At 41.6% G+C, this 27,737-nt stretch overlaps 1 protein-coding gene across 3 annotated transcripts in view; it reads right to left on the bottom strand.

The window, feature by feature from the left end:
* Window positions 1-3,537: 3,537 nt before the first annotated feature.
* The window catches only part of ALKBH3 (alkB homolog 3, alpha-ketoglutarate dependent dioxygenase), a 35,649-nt gene continuing 11,449 nt past the window's right edge, over window positions 3,538-27,737 (bottom strand). For all 3 annotated transcript variants that reach the window (XM_081241364.1, XM_081241366.1, XM_081241365.1), the window contains exons 8-10: window positions 22,036-22,245; window positions 4,654-4,752; window positions 3,538-3,899 (exon numbers count right to left, since the gene is read on the bottom strand). In XM_081241364.1, coding sequence (XP_081097490.1) covers window positions 3,822-3,899; window positions 4,654-4,752; window positions 22,036-22,245 — 387 coding nt within the window. In that variant the 3' untranslated portion in view covers window positions 3,538-3,821. The remainder of the gene's footprint in view (window positions 3,900-4,653; window positions 4,753-22,035; window positions 22,246-27,737) is intronic.

The raw sequence follows: 27,737 nt of genomic DNA, 5'->3' as shown, positions 1-27,737 counted from the left end.
GAAAACAATCTTTTGGGTAATGTTAGCTACAAAAATACTACCTAATTTATCCTGTTTTCCTACGCGCCCAGCTGAAAGCCCAGCCCAGCATGGGGCTCTGGTCACAGGCTGGGGAAGGCTTTTCTGATTTGTCACAGCAGTACTAAGCCAGCTGGAAAAGGCACCATTAGCCTGTGTTCCACCCTCATTAGTAAACATCAAAATAATTTCCCTGCTGACCCCGAGACACAGGAATCATCATATCCAAGAATGGATTCCAGCAGCACAAAACTGACAGGGGTCTCCTACTGGGGTTCCTTGCAAAGGGAAGCTGGGAGGGGATAAGGAGACAATTGTAAACTAAACCCCTCTGAGGAGAGCGTGGGGGTGGAACCACATATATGTAAAGATTTAAACAAACAGAATGCGTCACTATGGAAACATTCGGCGTTTTCAAAGGCATAGTTAAGAAAATAAAGCCATCAAGACTTCAGATTCAACACTACAAGTGTTTATGACCAGAAAAGGCAAAGCGGGTCTTAGATATTCTGCAGCCAAGTAAAAGCTGCCAGAACTCAAGGAAGAAATATTCCCAGCAGGGCAGGGACCCATCATATGTCAGGGTTTTCTCTAAAGCCGTCCAACTGGAGCGTTCTGCTCACTGCAGTGCCCACTTAACTCTTCTGGGGTTGCCATGACACAATTCAGGAGACGGTGCCACCTACTGACCAGGTCCAGACATACCTGCCACTCGCGAGGGCAGGTCATACCAGCCATGGAGGTGGCAGGGAGTGAGTGTCACAGGAAAACGGCAGGTTTATGAGCTGTGACCCAAACTTATTAGGACTCATCAATGCCATGTGAGTTAGTGGTTAGTTGTATACTGAGGATACAATCTGATGTTGTGTCAGACTGTTCCGACCCACGCTTTGAGGCAAGGTGCCTGTTGTCAACATGTTTTTAGCGTGCAGAGCTCACCCTGCTTCTCGGGCTGTCTGCTGATCGGAGTCGTGGTATGGGTAAGCATCGTGAGGAAGCCTGATGCTCAGTCTGGGCATCAGGGTCCTCAAATGTACTCACAGATAAGAATGAAGGGAGGAAGGGACCACCTGTCTACCTCTGAAAGTTTGCTTGGATATGGTCAGGAAACATGTTCTCAGTCACTTGCCAGGAAGGTTAGATGAGAATTTGTCTAATTTGTCATAAATTGGACTGTGTCCCCCCAAAAGGAGCTTCCCCCAGTAAACTGGACAGTTCTAGTCCAGTTGGCAGCAGAGTTTCTGACTAGGAGATGCTCATGTTGATTAAGGAAAGATGAGGTGCAGATACCTGCACTGGTTCACAGGAAAGCCAGGGGACAAACAGAGTGGCCTGGCAGTCAGCCTGGCCAGCAGGGCACTAGGGTGAGCTTGGGTTGCCCGCTCTGCTTGAGCAAGCCCTGAGGCTCATGGGCCTGGGGGTGCCCACTATTCTGCCTAAATCCTGCACGACAGAGGGAAAAGCACAGTCTAGGCATGAGCCTGTGCTGTATGTGCTGGTTCTGCCGTTCATAAGTCCTAGGAAATGACTTCACCTCTTGGAGGCTCAGTTGCCTAGTCTCTACAATGGGAATAGCATCTTGTTTTGGCAGGGCTTCAGGGAGGATTAGGAATTATGTATGAAAAGCTCCTAGGACGGTTATTAAATTGTCCTGGCAGGTTATTAAAGCTCAAAAAACAGGCAACTAAAAAACTAGACCTGTTTTTCTTCATGCGACAGCCGTTATATTTGCTCCTTCTGCTTTACAAGTAATGTTGGCAAAAATAGCTTCGCCCTTAATTCCTAGTTAAGATCTACCACCAGTAAAACACAGCAACAGGTTGGTGCAGTCACTGACCATGGGCCTCCTTTGCCGGGGTCTGGAATTCCTGTCCGGTCCTAACCCTGTACTTTTATTCTATGGCAAGTACCTACCTGACATTTCAGAAGGGACATTATCTTAGTGGTAGAAAGAATGGCAGTTCTGGCATTTGACAGCAAGAAACAAAACCTAAGACTGCTGCTCTCAGGTGAAGAAACCCAGGTGGTCGTCCAGGCTGTCTGCTGAAGAGTAGGAGTTAGTTTCCCTGACAGACACGGCAGTGATGAGGGAAAAGGTGAAATCGTAGCTGACGTGAGGGGAGAGCATGATCCCGGGTCAGGAGGGATGTGGTTAAGACCTGGAGTCATCTGCCCGCCCTGTCACTTGTGGGAACAGAAGAGAAATTTCCCCAGGTCATGCAGCCAACTCATAGCCGAAGCTGGCTGCACCACCCTGGCCAGGTTGTGTTTGTTTGAATTGGAGGAAAGCTAGGGATTAAATAGGTTTCATTTTATAGTTATGGTGATTTGTACCTCCCTCACGGGAAGGCTCAGTCAGTATGATGTTCAGATTTCATAAAGCATTTAGCATTTCTTAGAGAAAGGAGCAACACACAGGGAACAACATTTAAAAGAAAGAGACTCTGGTTCAAGAAGCTACAGAGCTTGTCAGAGAACAGCGCCTGGCCAGGCATGGCATTCATCTGCCTTCTGGGGAAGAGCCTGCCCAGCCTTTGGCATTTTATTGTGATCATGGAGATCATCAATCTTACAGCACGGAATGGAAACAAGATCAAAAGCAAGAAGGCTCGCTAAACTTTCCCCGCAGGGAGCTAAGGGGAACTCTAACTCTCTCGCCCTACTTTCATCCATTTAAATCCATTCTCTTTCTCTCCGGTTTTCCCTGTCTTGGTTTGGAATTGGCATGCTGCTCCTAAGTCAAGGGGTCAGGAAGACACATGCTTTTATGATGCAACAAGGGGCAGTTGCTCTGTCTGCTTTGGGAACCCTGGTGACATCAGAGACTAACCCTTTCATCTCGTGAACATGTGTAGAAGAAAACACTGAGTCAGAAGAAAGCCTTAGTCATAGGGCTACTGAACTCTAAAGTGAACAGGACTGTTAGGTAACTGAGTCTATTCCCTGTAGGACCGCTCCCGCTCCTATCTGGCTAGGGTTTAAATGACTCAAGTCATTCTCCAGGGGGAACTAATCTATGTAGAACAGCTGCCACTAGCAGGGCATTTGCTGCTCTTCAGCCGAAATTTCTCATGACATCACTCAATTCTTCCTCCCTTTGAGGGGACAGTTTTCTCTTGTATTTCAAGTAGTCCAGGTGGCTGCTTGGAGATGCACTGGAGAATACCACCTCTGCTCTTTATTCAGAGGCCTGTAACCTGTCTGGGCATATCCTGGGAAGATGGACAGGCAAGGAGACTCAGTTAAATAAAGTGCTCCCAGAATATGCAGCTTTGCATCACAATAGCACACAAGCCAAGATGTTCAGGAGTCAAGGCAGACTTCAGCAAAGCTCTGTTTGGGTTTTAGCAGCTGTCCGCCTACGGAAGGCTCCAGAGTCACTGACTCATATTTATACCTCCACTTTGCTAAAGGCACAAGGAACAAACATGTGTGGATTTACCCCGGAAGCAAAGTCCATTCATATTTCTTCAAATGAAGCGGGAGAGGGCAGGAAAAAAACTGCTTATGGACAAAATCATCTGTGAACACAGCCACAGCAGTTTTTAACTTGCCTAAAGAAAATATGTGATTTCAAAACATGATTAGGGATTACTGTTCCCACAGTAAACATATTACAAACATGAACTGCAGGCTGTCATTTAATAGGACTCCAAGCTGGGAAGCAAATCCCATCCACATCTTCCAAAGAGCCACACCATGAGAGCAGCTGGACCAGTCTCCGGAAGTTTCTTCATGGTGGAAGGTTTGCTCAGTCTCAGCACAGCTTCCCTCTCCAAGACCTCACATCACCAGTGTGCCCCTCAAGGGTCAGGATCAACTGTCCGAAAGGTCAAGTTTATTCTTGGTTCTCTAGAATGGTACTCCTTGGGCACTCGATGCTAAATGGAAATATGAATAACTCTGACATACACACACTTACACTTTTATTCCAAAGCAATTTAAAACTTATTTATGAGGACATAGACATGTTTCAATTTTATCTCCCGTCAATGAGCAGCAATAGCTCTTTTAAGTCTTTTGGAGAAAGGTCTTCTTCTCTGAAACAAATCTCCACCACCACCCTCACTGTGATATGTCAACACCCTCACAGGGAGACAGTTTCATTTTTTCTAAGTGTTGCTCTTCCTCTCAGCCTCCTGCCATTTTTCCAAAGCTCAAAAGAAAACACATAAATGGCTGAGATCACAGACAGGCATGAGATTCCCCTCTCATGCTAAATGTTCTTAATTTGCACACCTTAAAAATGGCCTGGCCTAAGCTATGGAGCTGTGCAGCCCCATATGCTAGCCACTGGTTGCCAGCTCTAAATTAATTAAAAACTCAGTTCTTCAGCACACTAGCCATATCTCAAGAGATCAACAGTCATGTGTATAGTGGCTACCACATTGGGCTACACAGATACAGAGTATTTCCATCATCACTGGAAGTTCTAGTGGACACCGTTGCTGTAGAGGGCCATTTTGACTGTCAGTAGAATCAAAACCCCTTGGAAATGATGTTAGTTTATTGCCTCTTGCTCATTGTAAAAGCCACTTGCTTTTCACCACGTCTAATATAGAAATTAATAACCGTAAGCCAGTCAGGAAACTGCCTCTACATGACAGCAAATCCACGTTACTTGCATGTTCTCACCTGCCAGTCTGCTTGGGTGGCTCCTTCCATGAGTAACAAGGTCCCGTGACCCAAGGGTAACTTCACTCTGTCCACATATGTGTAGTCTCCATTCTCTTCCTAGAAAACAGCATTCATTGCACTGATTTTTTTTGCTTGTGTGATCAAGTTGCTGCAACAGATCATGACACTGGTCAAAGAAATGCCAGCCTCCACTCAGCCAGACTGGCTCTGTCACTTGGCGGCTGACTGGCCTTAGGCAGGTTACTTCACCTCTCTGTTCTTGAATTTACTCACTTGTAAAATGAGGATGACGAGAGTACCTGCCACACAGGGCTGCTGTGAGCCTCAACTTACATATGTGAGAATTACTTGGAGACTGGTACGTATTAGGTACAGCATAACAGCTATTAGTACTAGTATTATCAGCATCCAAAATGCAGAAAAGCACATTCTGGCCGATGAAGGAATTCAGAGTCATTTATACAATAATTCTTCACATCTGCCTTATTCTGTGCCCTGTGTTTTGACACAGTGTTAGGAGAATAGGCTTTCAGACAAGACACGGTGTGATGAGTTTTGATCCCCTTCTCATAATTTATGCTAATTCACTAATTGGTACCTATGTTAAAACTAGTCACAACTCTTCCTATAGCTACTTTGGTATTTTGGAGATATATTCTTGTTTCTTTCCAGAACAGTCAACAACAAGATTTTCTCAAAGCAGGGAGCTCTGCTGTGACCAGAACAGTGTTGCTAAACTGAGACTGGCTGTGTAAGCCTTTGAGAATGGATCGCAACTCCTGAGCACCTAGGATACAAGTGCCCGTATTTACATTGCCCCTTTCTTCCAGAGCTCAAAGTCAATTCACGTCCAACACCGTAATGAAGCCTCCCAGAACAGGCTGCAATATGGCCAACAGGTGGTGTCACTCCTCCTCCACCGCCGACAAAGGGGCACATTAAACAACTTCCTTGTTCACAGAGCACGTCAAGAATTGAGAGCACGTCAAGAACAAAGAGCGCGTCAAGAATTGAGACCGGGACAGACCCAAGTTTCCTGACTTCTTCACCTCCATTCCGGGCAGATTCGTCCATTCATCTGCTTCACTTCCAATGTAAGAGATTACATTTGGGTTACTACAGGATTAATTTCACTGCAATGCTGTGTTTATGTTTATTATTGTAGGGGTGCTTCTGAGAATGTAACTGTTTACAATGATTTCCCCCAGGAAAATCAAAATCAAAACAAAATGAACTTCCATAAACAGTCTAGGTTCCAGTCCCCAGCCCTTGGCAGTGACTTTGTCAAGCACTGTCATAACTTTATAAGCAGAAGATATAAGCAATGTTTGAAATAACTTTTGGTCTCAGTGATTGATTTTCTGTCTGCCACCTTCTGTCTTCCAGTAATAAGTAAGCACCAAAACATTTACCTCTGACCCCTCAGCCAACCAGTGGGAAGGTGACCCTGTCCTCACGTAGCCCAGCTCCATCTCAGAAAAGCAAAAGGTTGCTCTCTGAAGAAAGTATTCCAGACAGAGGAGATGTATGTTCTACTGAAGAAAAGATATCAGAAGGGAGTGCATCGTTCATGAGATCAGAGGGTCCAAGGCTCCTTGATTTAGGCTGTAAAGTCAGTTACCAGATCAAGGTTCAACACAGCTAGAAACAGAACTGTTGTTGCCCTCTATATAATCCAGAAGTACAACGGGGCCTTAGTCTATAAACCAAGCACAGACACTAAGACAGGAGAGTGCAGTGGACAGGAAAGACACTTAACACAACAGGAAGAGAATCCTGAGATGAAGATCTCTTAGAACATTAAAACATTATTGGGATAACACTGTACCTCAACTACACTTCAATTTAAAAAAAGAAAAAAAAATACACTAAGGAGGAAAAGCATGTTCTAGGAAGAAGGAATTGTATATGCAACAGCCCAGAGGCCAGGAAACCAAGCCCCATCCTGTGTACACAGGTCTGTGAGACCAGGGAACGGGTGTAAGGAGTAATTTGCAGAAGTTAGAAAAGTTAAGAGCCAGCATTTTCTAATCCAGTGTTGCTCTGCCAAAGCCACTGTAATAAAATGCAAATTTGATCTCAGAATGCCTCTCCCTTGCTTCAAATACTTTAATGACATCCCAAAGGTTTCAGGATGAAGTTCAAATCCATTAGCTTGGCACCCAAGGCTCTTGATGACCTGCGTGCTCCTTCTCTTTAGTTTCAGCTCCTACCTCTCTCTCATGGGCACCCTGTGCTCCAAATAAACCGAACTACTTACAGTTTTCCAAACATGAAAAAAAAAACAAACCATTATTGGGGAGGAGGGAGTGCTAAGGCCAGTGGAAGAGAAGAGGGGAGCACTGTAATTCTACCTGGAAACATGAAGCAGGAACAGACCCAGCAAGTGAAAGAGAATTCCAAATGCAAGAGGGAAATATCAGCATGGACAGAAAGTGATGTTCCCTCACTATTCCTAAGATCTGAGGTTTTCAAATGAGAGAAAGCCTCAGGTTGGTTTGAAACACATTACATCCAGTATAACCATTAGTTGTACCAAAGAGCAAAAGAGGGTGAGCCTTCACTTGGCAGGGAGCTACTCTCATCAGTCCCTGAAGGAGACAGTGATACCAGCACACTCACAGCGAGAGGTGATGTCATTACTTTGCTGCTTGTTATTCGTTCCTTCCAACACCCTTGGCTTAGGAAATACATTCCTAATTCACAGAAGGAGACAGAAAGGAGGACAGGGGATCCTATCAAGGCAACACAGAGCTCACGAATGCTTCCTTCCCGAGACCAGAGCAGCAACAGACCAAAGAGCCATGCTTTAACTTCACCAAGATACACAGAGACTTTTTCCACTGAGGAAGCAGATAAAAGGCCAGAGGAGCTGACGTGGCTAAGCGTAAGGGCTCAGTTGATAAACGGATAAGCGACAGTGGAAGCACAGTTCAGACTGTTTAGAGGAATGCACTCACAGCCATTAAACATGGTTAAGTTACCCAAACACTGCTCTGTAACCCTTTTGATTTACTCAGGTCTTTCTTCAAAACAAAACAAAACACACCCATTAAAAGGCCATGGCTTAGGATAAAATTTTCCATTCCCGATCCCAGTTAAAAGAAACTTTTAGGGTCACAGTCAGTCTACAGGGTGGGTTTTGCTGTTGATATTCTTGGTTTTCCACACACTTGAAACCTCACAAGTAGATGGAAAAAGCAAAAAAAAATTTTTTTTAATATTAATGTTAATCAACATTCTCACTCCCTCCCCAACCATAGCCAATTCATCTGAATGCTTAATTATAATTTCCAGTGAATGCTGGGGTTTTCCAAAGTTCCACAACTTTCACCAAGATCTCAGCTTATCCAGTTTCCTTTAGAAAAATGTTATTTAGGGACTTCCCTGGTGGTCCAGTGGTTAAGACTCCGCACTCTCAATGCAGGGAGCCAGGGTTCAACCCCTGGTCAGGGAACTAGATGCGACATGCCGCAACTAGGAGCCCGCATGCCGCAAATAAAAATCCCACGTGCCACAACTAAGACCCGACACAGCCAAATAAATAAATATTTTTTAAAAAATGCTATTTAGGAAAAAAATAAGCCTGGGTGTATATTGTTATATCATTACAAACCACCCAACAGATAAGAAATCTAAACATTTTCTTTTCACTGGAAAGGAAACTTCACACTGTATGAGATCTATGTAGATTTTTCATGTAATTGCGCCTTTCTTGTCCTAAAAAAGGTGTCTTAGAAATTATAGGGTTGGCCAAAAAGTTCCTTTGGTTTTTAAGTAAAAATAAAAGACACTTTTCATTTTCACCAAGAACTTTATTGAACAACGTATCCAACCTTTTGTTCCACTACCTTCTGCCATTTTCCAGGCAACTTCATAATTCCATCTTCCCAAAACTTTTAATCTTTTTGAGCAAAGAATTGTTCCAGGTGCCTTTTACAGTCTTCCAGGGAATTGAAATTTTTTCCATTAAGAGAATTTTGTAAAGACCGAAATAAATGGAAATCCGAAGGTGCAATGTCTGATGAATACGGCAGATGAATCAGAACTTCCTAGCCAAGTTGTAACAGTTTTCGCCTAGTCATCAAAGAAACACGTGGTCTCGCACTATCTTGATGGAAGATTACGCGTTCTCTGTTGACTAATTCTGGACACATTTGTCAAGTGCTGCTTTCAGTTGGTCTAACTGGGAGCAGTATTTGTTGGAATTAATCACTCGGTTACCTGGGAAGCTCATAATAGAGGACTCCCTTCCAATCCCACCATATACACAACATCACCTTTGGCCCAGCCTTTGGTGTGGTTGGCAGGGGTTCATTTTGCTCGCCTCACGATCTCTTCTGTTCCACATTATTGTACAGTATCCGCTTTTAACTGCCCATCACAATTTATTTTAAAAATGGAACATTTCCATATGTTTAAGTAGAGAATCGCACGCGGAAATACGGTCAAGGTTTTTTTTGCTTAACTTATGTGGAACCCAAACATCGAAGCAATGAACATAACCAAGCTGGTGCAAATGATTTTCAGTGTTTGATTTGGATATTTTGAGTATGTCGGCTATCTCCCACATGGTATAACGTTGATTGTTCTCAATTAATGTCTCGATTTGATCGCTATCAACTTCAACTGGTCTACCCGACCGTGGAGCATCGTCCAGCAAGAAATCTCCAGCACGAAACTTCGAAAACCACTTTAGACACATTCGATCAGTCACAGCACCTTCTCCATACACTGCATGAATATTTTTTGTGTTTCAGTTGTTTTTACCTTTCTTAAAATAATAAAGCATAATATGCTGAAAATGTTGCTTTCCCCCCATCTTTAATATTAAAATGGCTACACAAAAATTCACCAATCTTGATTTTTTTAAACGCACGCCGATATGACAGCCGTCACAATACAATCTAACAAAATTGTTTCAAATGAGGTTAAAGACAACTAAGCGCTACTAGAGCCACCTTTTGGCCAAGCCAATACAAACATCAGTGCTTGAAAATCATCATTGGCATAGTTCTTTTTCCTACTATAAAAGTAACATAAGTTCACTAGAGTAACTGACACACTTGAATTACCTGTTCAACGTCTGCCTTCTTGATCTCTGATAATAAACTCCATGAGGGGAGGGCTATGCTGTCTTTCCCTCTTGAAATACGCTCAATGCCTATCACACATATCAATAAATATGTCCTGAATGACTGAGGAAAAGCACCAATATAGAAATCACCTTTAATCCCGTCATCCAGAATTCATACAACACATACACAGGGAATAGTCTACACATACAATCATGCACTCATTTTTAACATTGTATTGTGAGCATTTTCTACATCTTAGATGTACTGTATTTTAAAAATATGGCTGTATAATATTCCTTTGTATGAACACATCCTTCCTCCTTTAAACTCACAAATTATTTTTTGACCACCTACATATGTTAGGCATTATGCTAGTGCTAAGGATATAGCAGTTAGGTACACATGGTTGGAAACAGAGATTTTAATATACCAGTAATACTTAAAAAAAAAAAAAAGAAAGGAAAGAACAACCTACTGCAAGTAGATCTTGGGCGAAACATCTCTGAGTATATTTCTAGGATATATTCTTTGAAGTGGACTAACTGGATCTAAGGGTATGAACTTGAAGGCACTTTGATTTATACATCAAACTGCTTTAAGAAGGTTGTGGCAATTTATAATTCCAGCAAAAAAATGTGACAGCACCTGCCTTCTGGGCGCATCACCAGTATGGAACGTTATCAATTGGCAAAAAAAAATAGGGAAAAATGGCAATTCATTCTTCAAACATAGAGTTCTCTAAGAACTAACCAAGGTCGCCGTTTTTTCACATGGCTATTTGCTGTTTGCATTTCTTCTACTGTAAACTCTGTTCGTGTCTTTTGTCCATCATTCTGTGGGGTGTTAATGTTTTTCTTATTGATCTGTAACCATGTACAGTAAGATATTTTCCCTTTGTTATACTTTATATAAATATTTTTCTCATTTGCTATTTGCCTTTTAACTGCATTTATGATATTTAACACAGAATAGCTCAAAAATTTTTACAGTCAACTCTACTGATCTTTCTTTGGCTCTCCTTCATGGTTTTTTCCCGTCTTCAGGAAACTTAAATATACAACTGCAATTCCTTTCAGTTAAAAAAAAAGTCTATATTTTTTAGATTTAACTCTTTAATCCACCTGGAGTTGGCTCCCCACTTCCCTGCCCCAAGTGTCTTTTCATAACGATTTCCAGGTACTTAAACCAAGGCATCCTGCTAGACTTTCTGGACAGGATCAACCATGGTGTATGCTGCTAAAGTACCAGGCATGTTAGGGACCATCTGTACCCAGTACTGCTAATTCTCACCACAACCCTGTAAGGGACATGATATTCTCCTTTGTATTATAAGCAAAGGAAGCTGGAGGGAAAGTACGTTTCTAAGGCAAAAGGCTGGCTAGAGGCAGGTAGGCGAGTATTTGAACTTAGATCTGCCTGGCTCTAAAGCCTGTATTTTTTCCACCTTGTTGTGCTCTCCAAAGTTATCTCTCTTTCTTCTGAAATCCTGTGATTATTTCCTATCTGAATTATATGGCACACTGACTATACTGTAAGGGTCACAAACATCAGCAAGTAGCATAAACAAGGGGCGTGGGCCAGGTGCAACACAGTGGGGAGTGGGGACCATGGAGAACTAGAGAGCACAGGGCCTGCATAAAGGTGGGAGCCACTCTGCAGCTCCCTCACTGTTCCCCTGGAGTTGTCCGATCTTCTGGGTTTTCCAGGGAAACTGATAACGGGAGTTTTATACGAAATCTCCTGAGTTAGAAATTTTGGCAACTAACTCAGTTTCTTTAGAAACCCTGGGAAGTATATAAAGAAAACAAGTCTGAGGACCAGTTTCCACTTAAGAGCTACCCAACTGAGCCGCTGGTGGACCCCTCACATGACTCCTTCTTTTATGCCCATGTCTTGTCATCGTATGTAAGCTCCCAAGCAAGGCCACATGTTATCTGCCAGGCTTCTTTGATGCCCCTTTGCCATTCCACATGGCAGTGCCTGAAACAAAGCTCAGGACAGATATGCTGCTTCAAGTATCACATTCTTAATCTCAGTGATCCCAACGCAATCAGAAAAGGCCATGGACGCAAAATATGCTTCCAAATTAATGATCTTAGTCAACAGTGAGACATTTGGTTTTCCAAGTCACCTCTGATCTCCTAGGTGAGCTACGTACTAGAAATTTTCCCATCTTTTTACTAAGAAGATGCTTATAAAAACAAAACACAAATGAGCAGAAAGGTCAAACAAAACAAAGTAGAAGCGCTCTACCTGTTTCTCATTTCCCAAACTCACAGGAAGCACCCGACATACACTAACTATTATTAGTTTCTTCATTGGAGGCACCAGGAAAGGCTTCGAGGCTACAGTGGGCCCCTGAAGCCTGGAGAGGACTTAAGTTAATGAGAAGGTGGAGAGCACATGCCTAAGGAGCAAAGAGACAGTTCAGCAGAACAGTGCAATCGCACAGGGACAGTGAGACACCAGTCGGTGGGGCATAGATTATGTAAAGATTTGACAGTCTGGCTGAGGAGTTTACATTTACGATTTGTTCCAATAGGAGCAAATAAAGACTTCTGAGTTGGAAAACAAAGTGATGAAAGCAGTGAGCTCAATCCTGGCTCTCTGTGCCTCTTTCTCTATTCTTTTGCCCTGAATTGATAATGGTGCAATTCCATAGCTTTATATATTATCTAGAGTATTAGTTTCAATTCAGTTCAACAAATAATTGTCTGTGCAATGTGGAGCAAGTGATAGAATACGGTGCCTCAGCCACCTCACCTGTACCATGGGGATAACAGCACTATCAACTTGACAAGATTACTGGAGGCTGCATGTAAAGCACTTAGAACAAAGCCAGGCACAGAGTCAGTACTATACACCTGTTACTGATCACCATCCCTTTACTGTTATTGTTGTTGTTATCCTGACAATTCCCAAATGATACCTCTAGCACAGACCTGTCATGTGAAGCCCAGACTTCATAGCCAATGTCCTACTTTACATTTGGAAGTCTCAAGTATCTCGAACATACCATGTAGAAGAAGGAACTCTTGATTCCCTCTACAGACCATCCCTAAATAAGAGCAAAATAAAATGCAAAACCCCTGCTCCTGCTCCCTCTGAGTAAACAGCACCTCCATCCACCAACTGCTCAAGCCAGAAACCTGGTTCACCCTCCAAAACATATCTCAAATTCATTCACTTTGTTCTTCCCCACTGCCACCATCTGAGTCCAAATCACCAGTCTCCCACTAAAAATATGGAAACAACCTTTCATTTAGTCTCCTACTCTTGCCTCTGCCTGAATTATTCTTCACACAGCAGCCAGAGAGCTCTTTTAAAAATATAAACCAGAGCATGTCACAACCTCATTTATTCCCATTGCACTTAGAGTAAAATCTAAATTCAGAGCTCCAACCACAAGATGTAATTATCTCTCTCCACTCATTTATCTTCTAGCTCCTGTGACATCCATGAGGGCAGGGTCCACGTCTGCCATATTTACTGCTATACCTGCAGAGTTGAGCATAGTACCTGACACATAGTAGGTGCTCAATTAATATTTGTGAGCAGGAGGTGGGGGGAGAGAGAAAAAAAAATGAGCTGTTCCTGAAAATATCTGGCATCTGGATATCAGACAGAACTAGGGAGGAAAGATTAGAATTAAAGATATCAGGGTGGAAAAAGGTCATTTTAGTATTTTAGACGTGTGGTAAAAAGAGCCTGGAATGAAGCTGCTGTGAGAAGGATAAGTTTTTCAGACATTTCACGAAAGAACTAAGAAGATTTGGGAACTGAAACAATTAAAATGAGAGAATGGGAAGAACTAAAAATAACTTACAATGTAAACCTGACCAAGAGAATAGTGACATCATGAACATAAACAGCCTTATGGGTGGGTGAAACTGTGGAGTTTTCTGAGAGAACAACAATAAATCTGATTTTACAATTTCAGGTTAGACGTCACATGCTGTTATATGTGGAAATGTCTCGTGAACATGTACAAAGTGATGACTAGAACCTGAGATAAAAGTCAAAACTGGAAATAAGATCCAGAAGTTGCTCCACCAAAGAAGAAATGGTTGAAGCCATAAGAACAAATGAAATCCCATTTATTTACTTATTCAACAAAATACCGCCCCCCCGCAGACACACACACCATACACACACACACACACACACACACACAGTGCTAAAGGCTGGGACGTAATGATAAACAAGACAGAAGTGGACCTTGCCTATACAGACAGCATTTACAATCTACTGCTAGCTCGTAATGTCCTAAAAAGTAATGTAGACAAAGATAACAGAATCGAAGACAACCTTGGATATCCATACTTAAGGGGTGTAAAGGGAAAAAAACCTCAAAGGAGGCAGAGAAGTAGCAATGAGAGAAGTGTGAGAATAGCTAAGATAATACAATATTTCAGAAGCCAATAAGAGAAAGAAAAGGCAGCTAACAGATGGCTAAGTTTCAGGCAGAGAGGTGCTGGACACTGGTGACCAATGTTACAAAGAAGAGGAGAATGATGACTGAGAAAAGGCCAGAGTACTCGCTCTTTAGGACAGTGGTATAGTATATTCGCAGCGTGGTGGGATGGAGCTAGAGAGCAGGTGTTCCAAAAGTAAGTTAAGTTGTAGGAAAGGGAAACTGCAGATAGAGACAACTTATCCCAGAATCCGTGCTTCAAAATCAAGAAGAAACCAAGATGTTAGAGTGCCTGCAGAATCAAGCAAAGGGTTTTCTCAAGATGGTAACAGATAGAATAGGAATTTCCCTAGCTCTCCAGTCCAAGAATCAGATACATGGTAGAGCTGCTTGACAAGTATGGTCAATGGAGGTTTTTTTGCAGACTGAAATAATATTTGAAAACTAAATGCCAGCATGTGCTACAGCTACTTAGCCTGCTGGAGCCAAGGGTCCCTTTACTTGCCCTACCTCCCAACTTATGGCCATGCCAAAATGTTCCCCTCTCCTCTTTTTTAATCATTTCTTTCCAGCTTGTTTTCCCAATCAAATTGTGGTGTTGCTTTGCCCTTGAGAACCTGGCTGGCTTCTAGACAGCTTCATCGATCATCAAAGCTTGCAGCTATATTTGGACAGAAAAGTTGTTCCTACAGCACTGATGTAAGAACACAGCTGGACGTTTTGTTCATAGTGGTAATGTATCTTTTAAATCTGACACAAACAAAACATATTAGTTATGGAAATTATGGAGACAGAATAAAGCTAGGACCCCACAAAGTCATCTCTACAGTTAGTCTGCTGACTCAAACCACGCCTGCAAAGATGGCATCCTCAATATCAATCTGGAAAACATTACTTTAGAAAAAGCAGCAGCTGTTTCTGAAATAAGATCTGCTAAAGGAAGAGGCTAGCTGTAAAAGCATAGATTTGAAATGACCGAGGTTATCTGTTCAAAACAGTTTTGAGCTCGCTTGCCACACACAAATCTTGGGGTTTTTATCAAACTCTTTTCCTGACTTTTGACATGGATTTGGCATGGAAGGTTCTAGCGAGGTGAGTGAGAATACTAAGTATGAGGGACTAGCACGTGCAATCATCCTATACCAGGCGAACCCAGTGATTGTAAAAGGCAAATGCAGTTTACAGTGAAACACCTGCCGACAAGTGTTTGTTGTTCAGATTTGTTGTTGATATAGTATCGGCGGTGGGGTGGGGGTCAGAAGTTACTGAATTTAAGCAAAAACAAGCTTGGCTTTACACTGACTGTTACAGTCATTCTAGCCACACTGAATGTGCCCTAATGTAATGAAGATGCCATTCTTGGTGATATAATGTTTCCAAGAAATGCAACTTAAAGGAACTGCTATTTTGAAAGAGCTTCCACTCAACACTGTAGCACCAGAAATAAACATTTTCCTTCCTCTAAGAGCATACAGAACAAATTCCACGAAGCCTGACATCCAGCTGACCCCAGTCACCAGCAAAAGTGCAGGGTTCTCCAGTCATCCATTAAATCAGAACGTTCATTCCCAAACCATTCCGGGACATAACCTGATCAGACATAATCTCCCACACCCACCCCTGCGCCCTTCCACTGTGGCCGCTGGAATTCTCATTCAGTGATGAGCAAACACCCCCCTAGATCCTCAACCTCATGTGCTCAGAAGATTCCAAATCCCCTGAAACTCTCTCTCCTGTGGAAGCTGATCACGTCTCTCGTGTCTACAGAGCCAGGGGATACTCCTTATTAACGCTTTCAGACCATCATTCCCATGCCTCTCGTAAAAATACCTGCTCCTCGGAGCTCCTGTCATTAAAGCTGTCCACCTCCCTTCTTCTCTGCCTCGGTCCCAGGAAGTATAACAACCTCCTAATTGGTCTCCTGGCTTCCACTCTTGCTCCTACCTAGCCCGAGCTCCACGCAGTAGCAACTGACCTTGTAAAATTTCAATCGGAACATGTCACTCTTCTGCTTAACACATTTCAATGGCTTCTTGATGTACTTAAAATAAAATCCGCTCCTTCCTGAGGCTCATGAGTCTCTGGCACTGCCCCACTCCTCCCATCTCATCACTTGCTACTCTCCTTGCTCACTCTGCTCCACTGTGGGGCCTTCTCCTCCTTCCTCAGACTCACTAAGCTCTGCTCTGCCTCAGCGAAGCAGTCATCCACCATGAAGATGTGGCTTATGAAAGATGGAAAAATTACCAGAAGGCTTAGGAACAGTTTTTTAGAGTATGGCAAAGTGGAGGGGAAAAAACTCTACCGCTGAGACAACGTCCAAAAAGAAGTTTGTAAGCAGATCCCACACATAATTGGGGCACACAGACACTTGACCGATCACTTTGGAAAAGGCTGTTCTCGAAAAGTACTATCGGTGGCAATATGAAACTGGGAGGCTCTTTGCAAAAATCAATTATTCCCAGTGGCAGTCAGGACATGGATTCTAGCCTGAGACAAGGCCCCAGGGAAGCCAATGATGGTTCTAACTCCCAAAAGATCTCGTGTCGGTAGAGAATTCAGGTCCTACCAGGACTATTTATCTGTATCTGCTTAAACATGCACAAATTAATTTCCCACTCACTCATGCTCTCCAAACCACTGCATGACCCTACAGATAGGAGCTCAAAAACTCAGCCACCATTCCTGACCCACAGGCCACTTTACCCTCTCAGAGTCTCCTTTGTACTCCCTCAGTGAATGCCATTCACAGTCCAAGGCAAACTTGGAGGTTGGCTGTTCATTTTCTTTTTTGATTTCCACATATGAAAAGTCACCGTAGCATCCACCATTTGTAAAAGCTTAAAAATTCACTGATTACTGCAACAACTTTCATAGTGCCTTTCACGGGAAAATTTCTCTATTACTCCCATAAAGTAGCTACCAATTATCATCCCCATTTACAAAAAAGGAGTAAGTATAAATGAGGCGGATAAGTGCTTTTTACAAACGTCAGTAACAGAAATAGGAAACAAAACGTGACTTTCTAAATTTCATTAGGGAATGTATTAAAAATATGATGGTTATCAACAATTTCTTTCAAGTAGGTCTTGTAATTTCTCAGAACAGATGCTGTAACCAGAAGATGGACTAATGAGAAGTGTGGATGCCCGGGAGAGCCACAGCGGGGGTTCTGGCTGAGGCGGCAGTTCAGTCACCACTCCGTGAAATACTACACAGTCCAGTTCATCCAATTTTCAAATGTAAGCTAGTCAGTTTATATTATTTTGGATTCCAATATCCTCACTTCTTCTACAGTCCTGGAAAAATATTGGTATTTATGATCAAACTGACCTTTTCATACTCCACTCTTCCCAGTAGTGTGTAAAAACCCTATTAGCAAGGGAGGTACTAGGAACCCAAACGCACTGGGAACTCTCAGAAACCCTACCATTACAAGTGGTTTTACAACCATCTCTTTTGGTGATATGAACAGAGTTCACATCCTTCAGAAGGTGCTAGAGAGAGGAATGGTTAGAGAAACGTCCAACTGGCCTCAACTCAATCACCTCGAGATGGATAGAAGCCCCTCACGTTTTCAGGATTCAGCTGAAGGACAGAGCTTACGCACGGGTAATTTTCTAGAAAACAAGGCTTTTGGCATCCAAACCTTCAGTGCATCACAAACTTCCTATTATCTAATACCCACACCCCCCCAACTCAGCCATCACTGTTTCTATGGTAACCGACAGAGAAATAGCAGCCTGCCAAATGGCTTTTGTAGTTCCTTTTCCAGCTTGTTTTTCAGTATAGAATTAAAACTATACTGGGAAAAGAACCAGACTAATCTTTACAACCGGGACACGATGCAGTTTGAAAAGTACAACTGGGTTTGGGACACGAGTGTAGAAAAGCTTTAATGAGCCCAGCTTGGGAGAATAAAAAAAGGTTCTTGGGGCTTCCCTGGTGGCACAGTGGTTAAGAACTCACCTGCCAATGCAGGGGACATGGGTTCGAGCCCTGGTCCAGGAAGAACCCACATGCCACGGAGCAACTAAGCCTGTGCGCCACAACTACTGAGCCTGCGCTCTAGAGCTCGTGAGCCACAACTACTGAGGCCCGCACGCCTAGAGCCCGTGCTCCGCAACAAAATAAGCCACCACAAAGAGAAGCCCGCGCACCACAACGATGAGTAGCCCCCCGCTTGCTGCAACTAGAGAAAGCCTCTGCGCAGCAACAAAGACCCAATGCAGCCAAAAAATAAATAAAATAAATTTACAAAAAAAAAAAAAAAAGGTTCTTGGTTTCTAAAAAATGTCTACTGAGGTATATTTGGAAAGCTTTACTTTTGTCTTAAGACAGTGTATCCTGACATTGGCCTGAAGATGGATATGATGCTATTCATTCAGGTTTAACTGAATTAACAAAAGAAGGGATAGGGTGAACGGAAGAGCAAGTCTACTATGCCCCCAAGTACCTTATTATCATTAAAGGAAGTGGTAATTGACTCTAAAATCAAAATGAATGAGCTGGAGTTGACAAACTTGGACTAGAGGACAGTGAAACGAGGATCAGCATCTTGGAGGAGTGAACGTTTAATCCTAGGGGTGACGCATGCATGAAGCTGCCTGAGCCAACCGCATGAACCAGAAGGGCACTGATGCTTAGGAAACAAAGATCTCCTTACCATCTCAGCACGGCGAGAAATTGTTAGGAATGTAACGTGTGGAACTGGGGCAGCTTTCAGAAGATCAGCAGCTACAGAGAACTACTACTTAAGGTGCCAGACTGCAAAACAAACAGCTGCTGCAGGGGTGGAGGAGTTTGAATGTTAAAAAAAAAAGGCTAATTCTCTTTGAAAGTGGCCCCAAACAGATGCTTTTCTGTCTCAAAACTGCATACTTGAATGAGGTACAGGCAATCTCACGATTCCTCTATGTCAGCTTTAGGTGAGAAACTTTGACTCAAGTCAAGCAGGTATTACCTTCTTCTCCTCTGATAGTTTAAAACTAACTGGATTTTGAAAGAGATGCCCTCCCACAACCTCTAGCACACTCCAAATGTCTTGATGACAGACATGAAAATTACAATCTATAGTGGCATAGGGAGACAGGTTCCTAGGAGCTACAGAAAGTCAAGACTCCTACAAATTCCACACAGAAGACTAATTTATACTTCCTATTTTATGATTTTACTTTGAGTTGTACAATATGAATCATGAGCCATGTTCTCAAAGCTATCACCACAGTTGAGAAAGAAAAGTAGACTGATTTGCAATAAACTTTTCCTTTCAATCCTTCAGAAAAGGGATCATTATCCTGTGATAAAGATGATGTACTCTAAGATACATTTCCAAGGATGTCAACTCAAAGAAAGGCTTCTGCACTTTAAGTTTAGCTACATTTGGGGAGCCCAAGATTTTTTAAATCTGTTAAACAAACCTGAAGAAATCCTTCCAAAAGTTTAAACCTGGGTTTTGATTATCCAAGAATGGACTTTATGGGTTCTGGAGGAAAAAAGTAATTTTTAAACTATATTCACTAATGCATGATTATAATTTCCCCATCTTAAACAAAAGCCAGATTTGAAGGAATACACAACTGCATCAAATTCAATCATAGTTAAGACTATGCTGGAAGCCAAAACTTATTAGAGTCAGTAACCTGACATACTGACACATTTATATTTCTTCCCAAATTTTCTTACTTATCAGATATGTATTTTCATCAAATCAGCTACCATAGTTATAGTGCAGATTCCCCTGATACTAGTAGACAATTAAAGGGACTTAACCACATTTTCAGTGTTTCATGGCCTGTGCTTTCACTCATGTTCACCAAAATAGACTCTAAGAAGCCTTGAGAAGACAATGTTTCAGTAAGTATGGTCAGTCTCCCTCTTACACAGAGATTTTGTTCCAAATGGTTGCCCTCAGAAACAATGCAAAGTGGTAGTTACATTTTCCATCCACACACGAACCTATAACATAACTGAATTATATTACCAAGAAATAGCTCTTGATCACCATGAATACGTTTTTATGTGAGAAAATGAAGACCTTCAGCTGCCTAGAGGGGAAAAGGAATAGCGGTATTCTGGGCACCGGAACATTGTTAACGCTTAATAGTTGGAAACTGCTGGTACAGCAAAATTAATTATCCAGAAAGCATGCTTTGGGAATTTTTAAGCTTAAAATCTATAAACAGGCCAAAAATGTTTTTAAAAAGGGATGATGGTGGTGGTGGTGAATGTACGTGTACAGAGGAGCAGTAACTGAATACTTCAATACTTGGCAGCAAAGAAAGTAACAGCAAAGACTCGGAGACTCGGATTACACCAAAGATTATACTGGACACACGACAGCTTGTTTTCCAATCAGAAAGCTGGATGGATAACTCTGGGAGGCGGGCAGAGCACTAGCACGGGCCAGATCAGGAGCTCCAGGAGGGGAAAGATGGCGTCACCGTACTTATCCATTGCTATAGCCCCAGCTCCCAGGATCATGCCTGGCAAAAAGTTTGTGTTCTATACGCCTGGCTTGAGAAGAGGGTCTGAACTTTAAAATGAGACACGTGGTATTTCTCCACTATTCATACAACAGGAGACTTATTAAGGGCGGGATGAATTCTTCACATGTGTGAACTTGGGAGTTAACTGAGTGGAAGCCTACATATGAAAGCATAACCATACCTTGCTTCTCAGGTGGTACTCCCTGGTACATGAGAAGGCTGACTGCCAGTGAAACTCTGAAGGCTATTCAAAGTGCTCGGGGAGCAAGTTCACTCAGTAAGTCACTGGCAACTGACAATCCCTCACTAACACAGACTAAAGTTTCTGTGCAAACAAAAGCAAAGAAAACCCAGTCAACAGAAAACATACCAATGAAAGGTGCTTAATGGCATAAATGCAAAACAACACAATATGCTTCAAAATTCCGTTCTTGGAAACCCAAATACGTGTCAGAAAAACAGCCCAAAGAAGTATATCTGATGCACAACAGACACAAGCACTGACTGCCTGATAATTATGTGGTCTGGATTAGGTCATACTCAAAACACAGCCTTGTAGGCCTTCCACACTGACTGGGTCTGGTTTAATATTATAAACAAAATGACTGGGAATCTTGGTTAGAAAAAACCCCCACAAATCCTGGAAATAAGACAATTTGGTAGAGATTTGCTCTTTTCTTAGAGTTTCTACTATCCTTCTATCTACCTTAGTCCTAAAGTTCTATACTTTTTGATTTAAAAACACTAACAGCCCTCGTATCCCTCAAATGTCTTGTAATATAGGTAAGAGCTGGGCTGGACAACTGAAGTTATTCTACAGTTTAGCCACTGCTTGTCTGATAATCTGGCTTGAATTTCCTCTCTGAAAGAGTTACAGAGCCATGTGGATTTCAGGAGCAGGCCAAGAAGGCAGTGAGGATGCATGTGATGCTCTCTCACAAGAGAGAGGTAACCCTGCCATGAAGAACACTTACTTAAAGTTTCAGGGGTATCTTCCTTGAGACGCCCTTCTTTGCCTCCTGGCCCCCACTAACTTGAACCTTGCCTTTATAAGCCCTCCTTCCTAGCATTTATCAGAATTCCAATTACTTGAGTAATTAGTAGTATCTGTATACCCCCGTTTCCATGTGGACAGGGACCATGTCTGTCCTTCCCACCAACGCAAATAAGCCTCTAGCACCTGGCACGCGGCGGGCAGTTTCTGTTGCATAAGTAAATGAACGAATGGCTTCTTTGGAAGTCACAAGTTAACCATGGGGTAAGCAATCAGTTGAAAATGTTTTATCAACAAAACACACACTCCAATCTCCTAAATCTGAAAAAAGGAGCCTTTTAGAGGTCAGTTTTTTTCACAGAATATTAGATGGCAGGAGGAGCATAATATAAATAGACTACTCACTGGTGGGGGCTTCTTTCTCATCTCAAACATGCGTGTGGCACCAAAACTGAGTGAAGCAATGATGGGGCACCTCCCCAATGAAGGTTCGTCGTCACTATGCCAGTCCACGCTGTCCTTCTCATTTCGGTAAAGATTGCAGAGCAAGGAGTTGAAGGTGTGGCCAGTGTTCTCTTCAATTTGGTTCTTCAGCATGAGCAGCACAGGATGCCACTGCAATCAACAGGCCAAGAAAAGGGGCAGAGACAGTTCACATAAGACACAAGGTGGCAGCCACGTGGAAAAACAGGAATGGCAAAATCAGTCATGTTATAATATAAACAGGGGCATGAAATAAGCAAACCACTGGAAACGTAATAAACATAAGGCTAGAAGAGTAGTTTAATTCTCTCTTGTAATTTCTGTTTTGAAGCAAGCTGACCTCTACACTTTTATAAAGGTACTAAATTTGGTATAGAATGTCATGAAGACCAGGCCTATCCACCCATCTCATCCTTTCCATGTTAAATATATGACGCTCGCAGAGAAGCAACTGTCAATACACTCAGGGCAGTCACCTCAGTAAGTCACTGAGGTAGCGTGTGGAACAGTAAGCCTGGTTTGTCACCACAGCTGACGGGCCACCAAGAGTTAGCAGATGCAGACTGGAGTCTGAGGAGGGAAACAACTCTCCTGCTGGGTGGCCCTCTGTTCCATTCCTATTTTATCAAGAAAGGCAGAACTGCTCTTTAAAAAAGATATTTAATATTTCCAGAGTGGCAAACTTCCTAAAAACAGAACCTAGAGGGGAAAAACATTCTACAGAATGGAATCATAACATGGCTGTGCAGTACAGAAGATTTACACAAGAGTCCACAGCCCTGCCTCCTGAGCACCGAGTTCACCTCTGTTTATATGCGGAGCTCAGCGTCTTGCCACACATACTTTAGGAAGCTATGACCCCTAAGCTTAGGTTGTAGTTGGGGGCTACAATCAGCACAGCTCACACTGGTTCTTGTTAGAACTCTATGTCCTGCCTCCAGGAAACCTCAAGTGCTTTACAGAGCTTCCTGGAGAACAGGAGTTCTCAAACCACTGGCAAAGATTATTGAGGTGGGAATTCCCTGGAGGTCCAGTGGTTAGGACTCCATGCTTTCACTGCTGAGGGCCCAGGTTCAATCCCTGGCCGGGAAACTAAGATCCCGCAAGCCATGAGGCAGGGCCAAAAAAAAAATTATTGAGGGCCCCAAAGAACTTCTGTATGTATGGGTTATAGCTATAATAGTTACCATATTAAAAATTAAAACTAAAAAAATTTTTAATTTTGGGTTAATTCATTTAAAAAATAACAACCTCATTACATGTTAACATAAGTATTATTTTATGAAAATTAACTATTTTCCAATACAAAAAATTGGTGAGAAGAGTGGCACTGTTGTGCAAATCTCTTTAATGTCTGACTTAATAGAGGAGTTGATTCTAATATCTGCTTCTGCATTTAATCTGTTACAATATGTTGTTTCTGTTGAAGCATACGAAGAAAACTGCCTTCACACAGTTAAGCAGTTAGAAAAAGGAAGAATCTTTTATAGCCTTTTCAAATAATCGTAAATATTCTTTGACCTTACACCAAAACTCAACTGAACTGACTTCTTAAAGGTTAGATGCAATGGGGAATCTGAAACTATATCAACAAACTTTTCACATTGCTACATCTAAATCCACTGGTCTAGCATGCACTTTGAATGGATGTTTTAATCTTGCATGATTCTGTAACATCAAGCATTGGTCATTTGGAAAATATTGGCTCACTGAGTTATGCAGACCCTTTTAATACTGACATATTTTATTATACAATATCAAAAAATCATCTCCAATATCAGAAAATCAAAAAACCACCGATCTCTTCAGAAAAAGCTAAGTAAAGGGAAGAGGTCAGGCTCAAGGTGGTGGATATGAGTTTTTCCAGAATTCCTAATATTCCCTTGAAACCTCAAGTTTTATCATTAGTGACAAATCTTGTCCATTATTTTCCTGGAAGTGACACTTCATTCATCTTTGAGAAAATGTCTGCTGAATACTCAAGCCTGAGTAACTAGTTTGTGAGCCAGCTGCTCTTCCAAGTAAAATGGTCCATGATAAAAGTAGCTCGTTCAGCTTACAGCTTAAACAATCACACCAGTGTTCTTCCTTGACAACCATCATACTTGGCTTGTAGCAGGAGTGCCTTATGCATACTTTCCATTTCATCAAACAATTAAAAAAGATCAAGACTTAATAAAACTAATAGTGCTTACTGCTTCATCAAGGGACATCCTTAAATGAAATCAGCATTTTGTTTTTGTTTTTGTTTTTACTAGAAGTGCAGGTAGTAAAGAAATCAATGATTACTAGTACAGCCTGGGGGCAGTGTCTTGATTCATGCTAAGGCACCGGCAATTTTATTCACCATTACTTTTGTATCACCAGTGCAAATTCAACACAGTGAAAAATGTCACCTAGTCTTAGCATTACCATAAAAATATCTTTGACCTTGTGGATTCCCAGAAAGAATTTCGTGGAGTTCTTCCAGGGATCTACAGACTCTACTTTAAGAACTGCCACTTTAAAGAAGCCCTTCAAGGGCTTCCCTGGTGGCACAGTGGTTAAGAATCCGCCTGCCAATGCAGGGGACACAGGTTCGATCCTTGGTCCGGGAGGATCCCACATGCTGTGGAGCAACTAAGCCCGTGTGCCACAACTACCGAGCCTGCGCTCTAGAGCCCGTGAGCCACAACTACTGAGCCTGTGCTCTAGAGCCCGTGTGCCACTACTGAAGACCGCATGCCTAGAGCCCGTGCTCCGCCACAAGAGAAGCCACTGCAATGAGAAGCCCGCGCACCGCAACGAGGAGCAGCCCCCGCTTGCCGCAACTAGAGAAAGCCTGCACGTAGCAACAAAGACCCAACGCAGCCAAAAATATAAATAAATTTTAAAAATAAGTAAATAAAATAAAAATAAGGAACCCCTTCAAAGTCCATGTTCTATGTTTGAAAGCAAAGAAATGGATGTTCAGCAAAGGAAAGCATAATGTCATTATAAGGTATATCCCATGACTACTGTCAGGTAAAACTTCCAGGGAGCATATGTGGAAATCACTCAGCTTCCCCGTCACATGGAAATCATGGTAAAAGCTGGCATTCCTTGTTAGGGATATTAGCATTACATTCTAAGCAGAGGATTTTATTTATTTATTTTACTGAAGTAACACTGGTTTATAACATTATATAAGTTTAATGTGTACAATGTTATATGGGTTGGCCAAAAAGTTCGTCTGGGTTCTTCCAATATTTCTGTTTCTATATAGCATACTGCATGCTCACCACCAAAAATTTAGTTTCCATCCATCTCCACACAGTTGATCTCCTTCATCCATTTTGCCATCCATTCTGCCCCTTCCCCTCTGGTAACCACCACTCTGTTCTTTGTATCTACATGTTTGGTTTGTTCATTTATTTTATTAGTTTTTTATATTCCACATATGAATGAAATCATACGGTATTTGTCCTTCTCCACCTGACCTATTTAACATAATACCCACAAGGCCCATCCATGGTCTCACAAATGCTAAGAGTTCATCGTTTTTTAAATGGCTGAATAGTATTCCACTGTATATATATATACCACATCTTCTTTATCCATTCATCTGTTGATGGGCACTTAGGTTGTTTCCATATCTTGGCTATTGTGAATAATGCTGTGATGAACACAGGGGTGCACATATCTTTTCAAACTAGTGTTTTCATATTCTTTGTATACATAACCAGAAGTAGGATAGCTGGATCATATGGTAGCTCTACTGTTAATTTTTTGAGGAATCTTCATACTGTTTTCCATAGTGGCTGCACCAATTTAAATTCCCACCAACAGTGTAAGAGGGTTCCCTTTTCTCCATAGCCTTACCAGCACTTGTTATTTCTTGCCTTGTTGATAATAGCCATTCTAGCAGGTATGAGGTGATATCTCATTGTGGTTTTGATTTGCATTTCCCTAATAATTAGTGATGCTGAGCATCTTTTCATGTTGTCCATTTGTATGTCTTCTTTGGAAAAATGTCTATTCAGCTCCTCTGAGAAGAGGATTTAAAAAAATAAACAGCAATAATAACAGACAAAACTCAGATCAAGAAAACAAATGTTATTAAACTAACATAAGTTAGTTCAAGAGAATAAGTTTCAAAGTAAAATTCCATAATAATGTTAGCAAGCTGTACTTCCTATTTATTTTATGACTTAAGCTTATCTTCATGGCAATAAAGATCAGATGCTAGAATTATACACTTAACAAGAGACACAAGAATGTAAAGGAGGATGACGAGAGCTTTTCGGCAATGTAACTGAGAAACTAATTAGCACTTCCTTGACTTGCTTAGGGACTGAGCACTGGGATAACACCAAGTCTGCATTATGTTTCTAAGTGGATATATATTTTTTCTTGGTTATTTTTGGTGGTGAAGGAGAAAAGGAGGAAAAAAAGGAAATAATGAACTAGAGGATTAACTTAGACTCTCCAACCAATACTCTATATACAGATCCCTCAGAAGTGAACGTCTATATTAAAATTCAGAGTCATCTCACTGTTCAGTGAGTACATTCTATCCTTAAAAGACATTTGAGGAAATGAGTATGAGAAAATATGAATCACAAATGTAAAAGGACCTATTCAGTGGACTTCAAAGAGTGTTTTGTAGAGACGTAGGTACCACAGAGATGTCTCCGGGATCACAGCGGGAGAAAGGAGAGGTCAAGCTGGTAGGACTGCCAGTCAGTCGAGACACTCTTTTATTTTCATACATTGGGTTCATACAAGATTTAGTTTGAAAAAAGACTAAAAGGAGTTTAATTACCTTTGGGTGAATCTCTTCCTGTGCTATGGGATACTAAACTTGAAGTAATAACAACTTTAAACTAGTACCCCCAACACATATATACACATTAGGGAATCCCCCCTTTAAAAAAATCTGAGGCATCACTTTTGACTTTGTTCCAGATGGTATACAAACTAAATTTATTAGCAATAAATGCAAAGTTATGAGCCAGCCAAATTCAAATGAAAAAACTCTAATTTTTCAACCTTAATATCCAACAAAAGAGGCTTGCTTGAATAAATTATGCTACACATAGATTATGGAATACTATGTACCTATTAATGCAGTGTTGTAAAAGAGTATTTAATGATACTAAAATATGTTAATGATATAGTAAAATGAAATGCAGTATATAAATACTTGATTTTATTTTTATAGAAAAATTCTCTACATATATTTGCCTAAAAAAAGAAAAAAAAGACTGGAACCAAAATATCAGGTAGAACTATTATCCAAAATTTTAATATTCTTCATACTTATCTGTAGCTTCTATATTTTCAGTAACAGATACATATTACTTACATTATAAGAAAAGGATTGACATTTAAAAAATTCTTTTGAAGAGTTGTCAAAATGTCTCCAAGAATAAGTGGTCACTCAACTCAGCAGATCTTTGTGCCTTATGTTTATTCTAAAGCAGCAGTTCTCAACCAAGGTCAATTTTGACCCCTGGCAGAGGTCTGGCAATGTCTAGAGCCATTTTTGGTTGTCACGACTGAGTAAGGGGTGCTTCTGGAAGCTCGTGGGCAGAAGTCATGGATATTGCTAGACATCCTACAATGCACAGGATAACCCTAAAAACAAAGAATTATCCAGCTTG

Source organism: Mesoplodon bidens (genome assembly GCF_964165515.1).
Source record: "Mesoplodon bidens genome assembly, chromosome: 7".
Lineage (NCBI taxonomy): Eukaryota > Metazoa > Chordata > Mammalia > Artiodactyla > Ziphiidae > Mesoplodon > Mesoplodon bidens.
The sequence above is the reverse complement of the archived record's forward strand: the minus strand, read 5'-3'. Positions and strand labels throughout refer to the sequence as shown.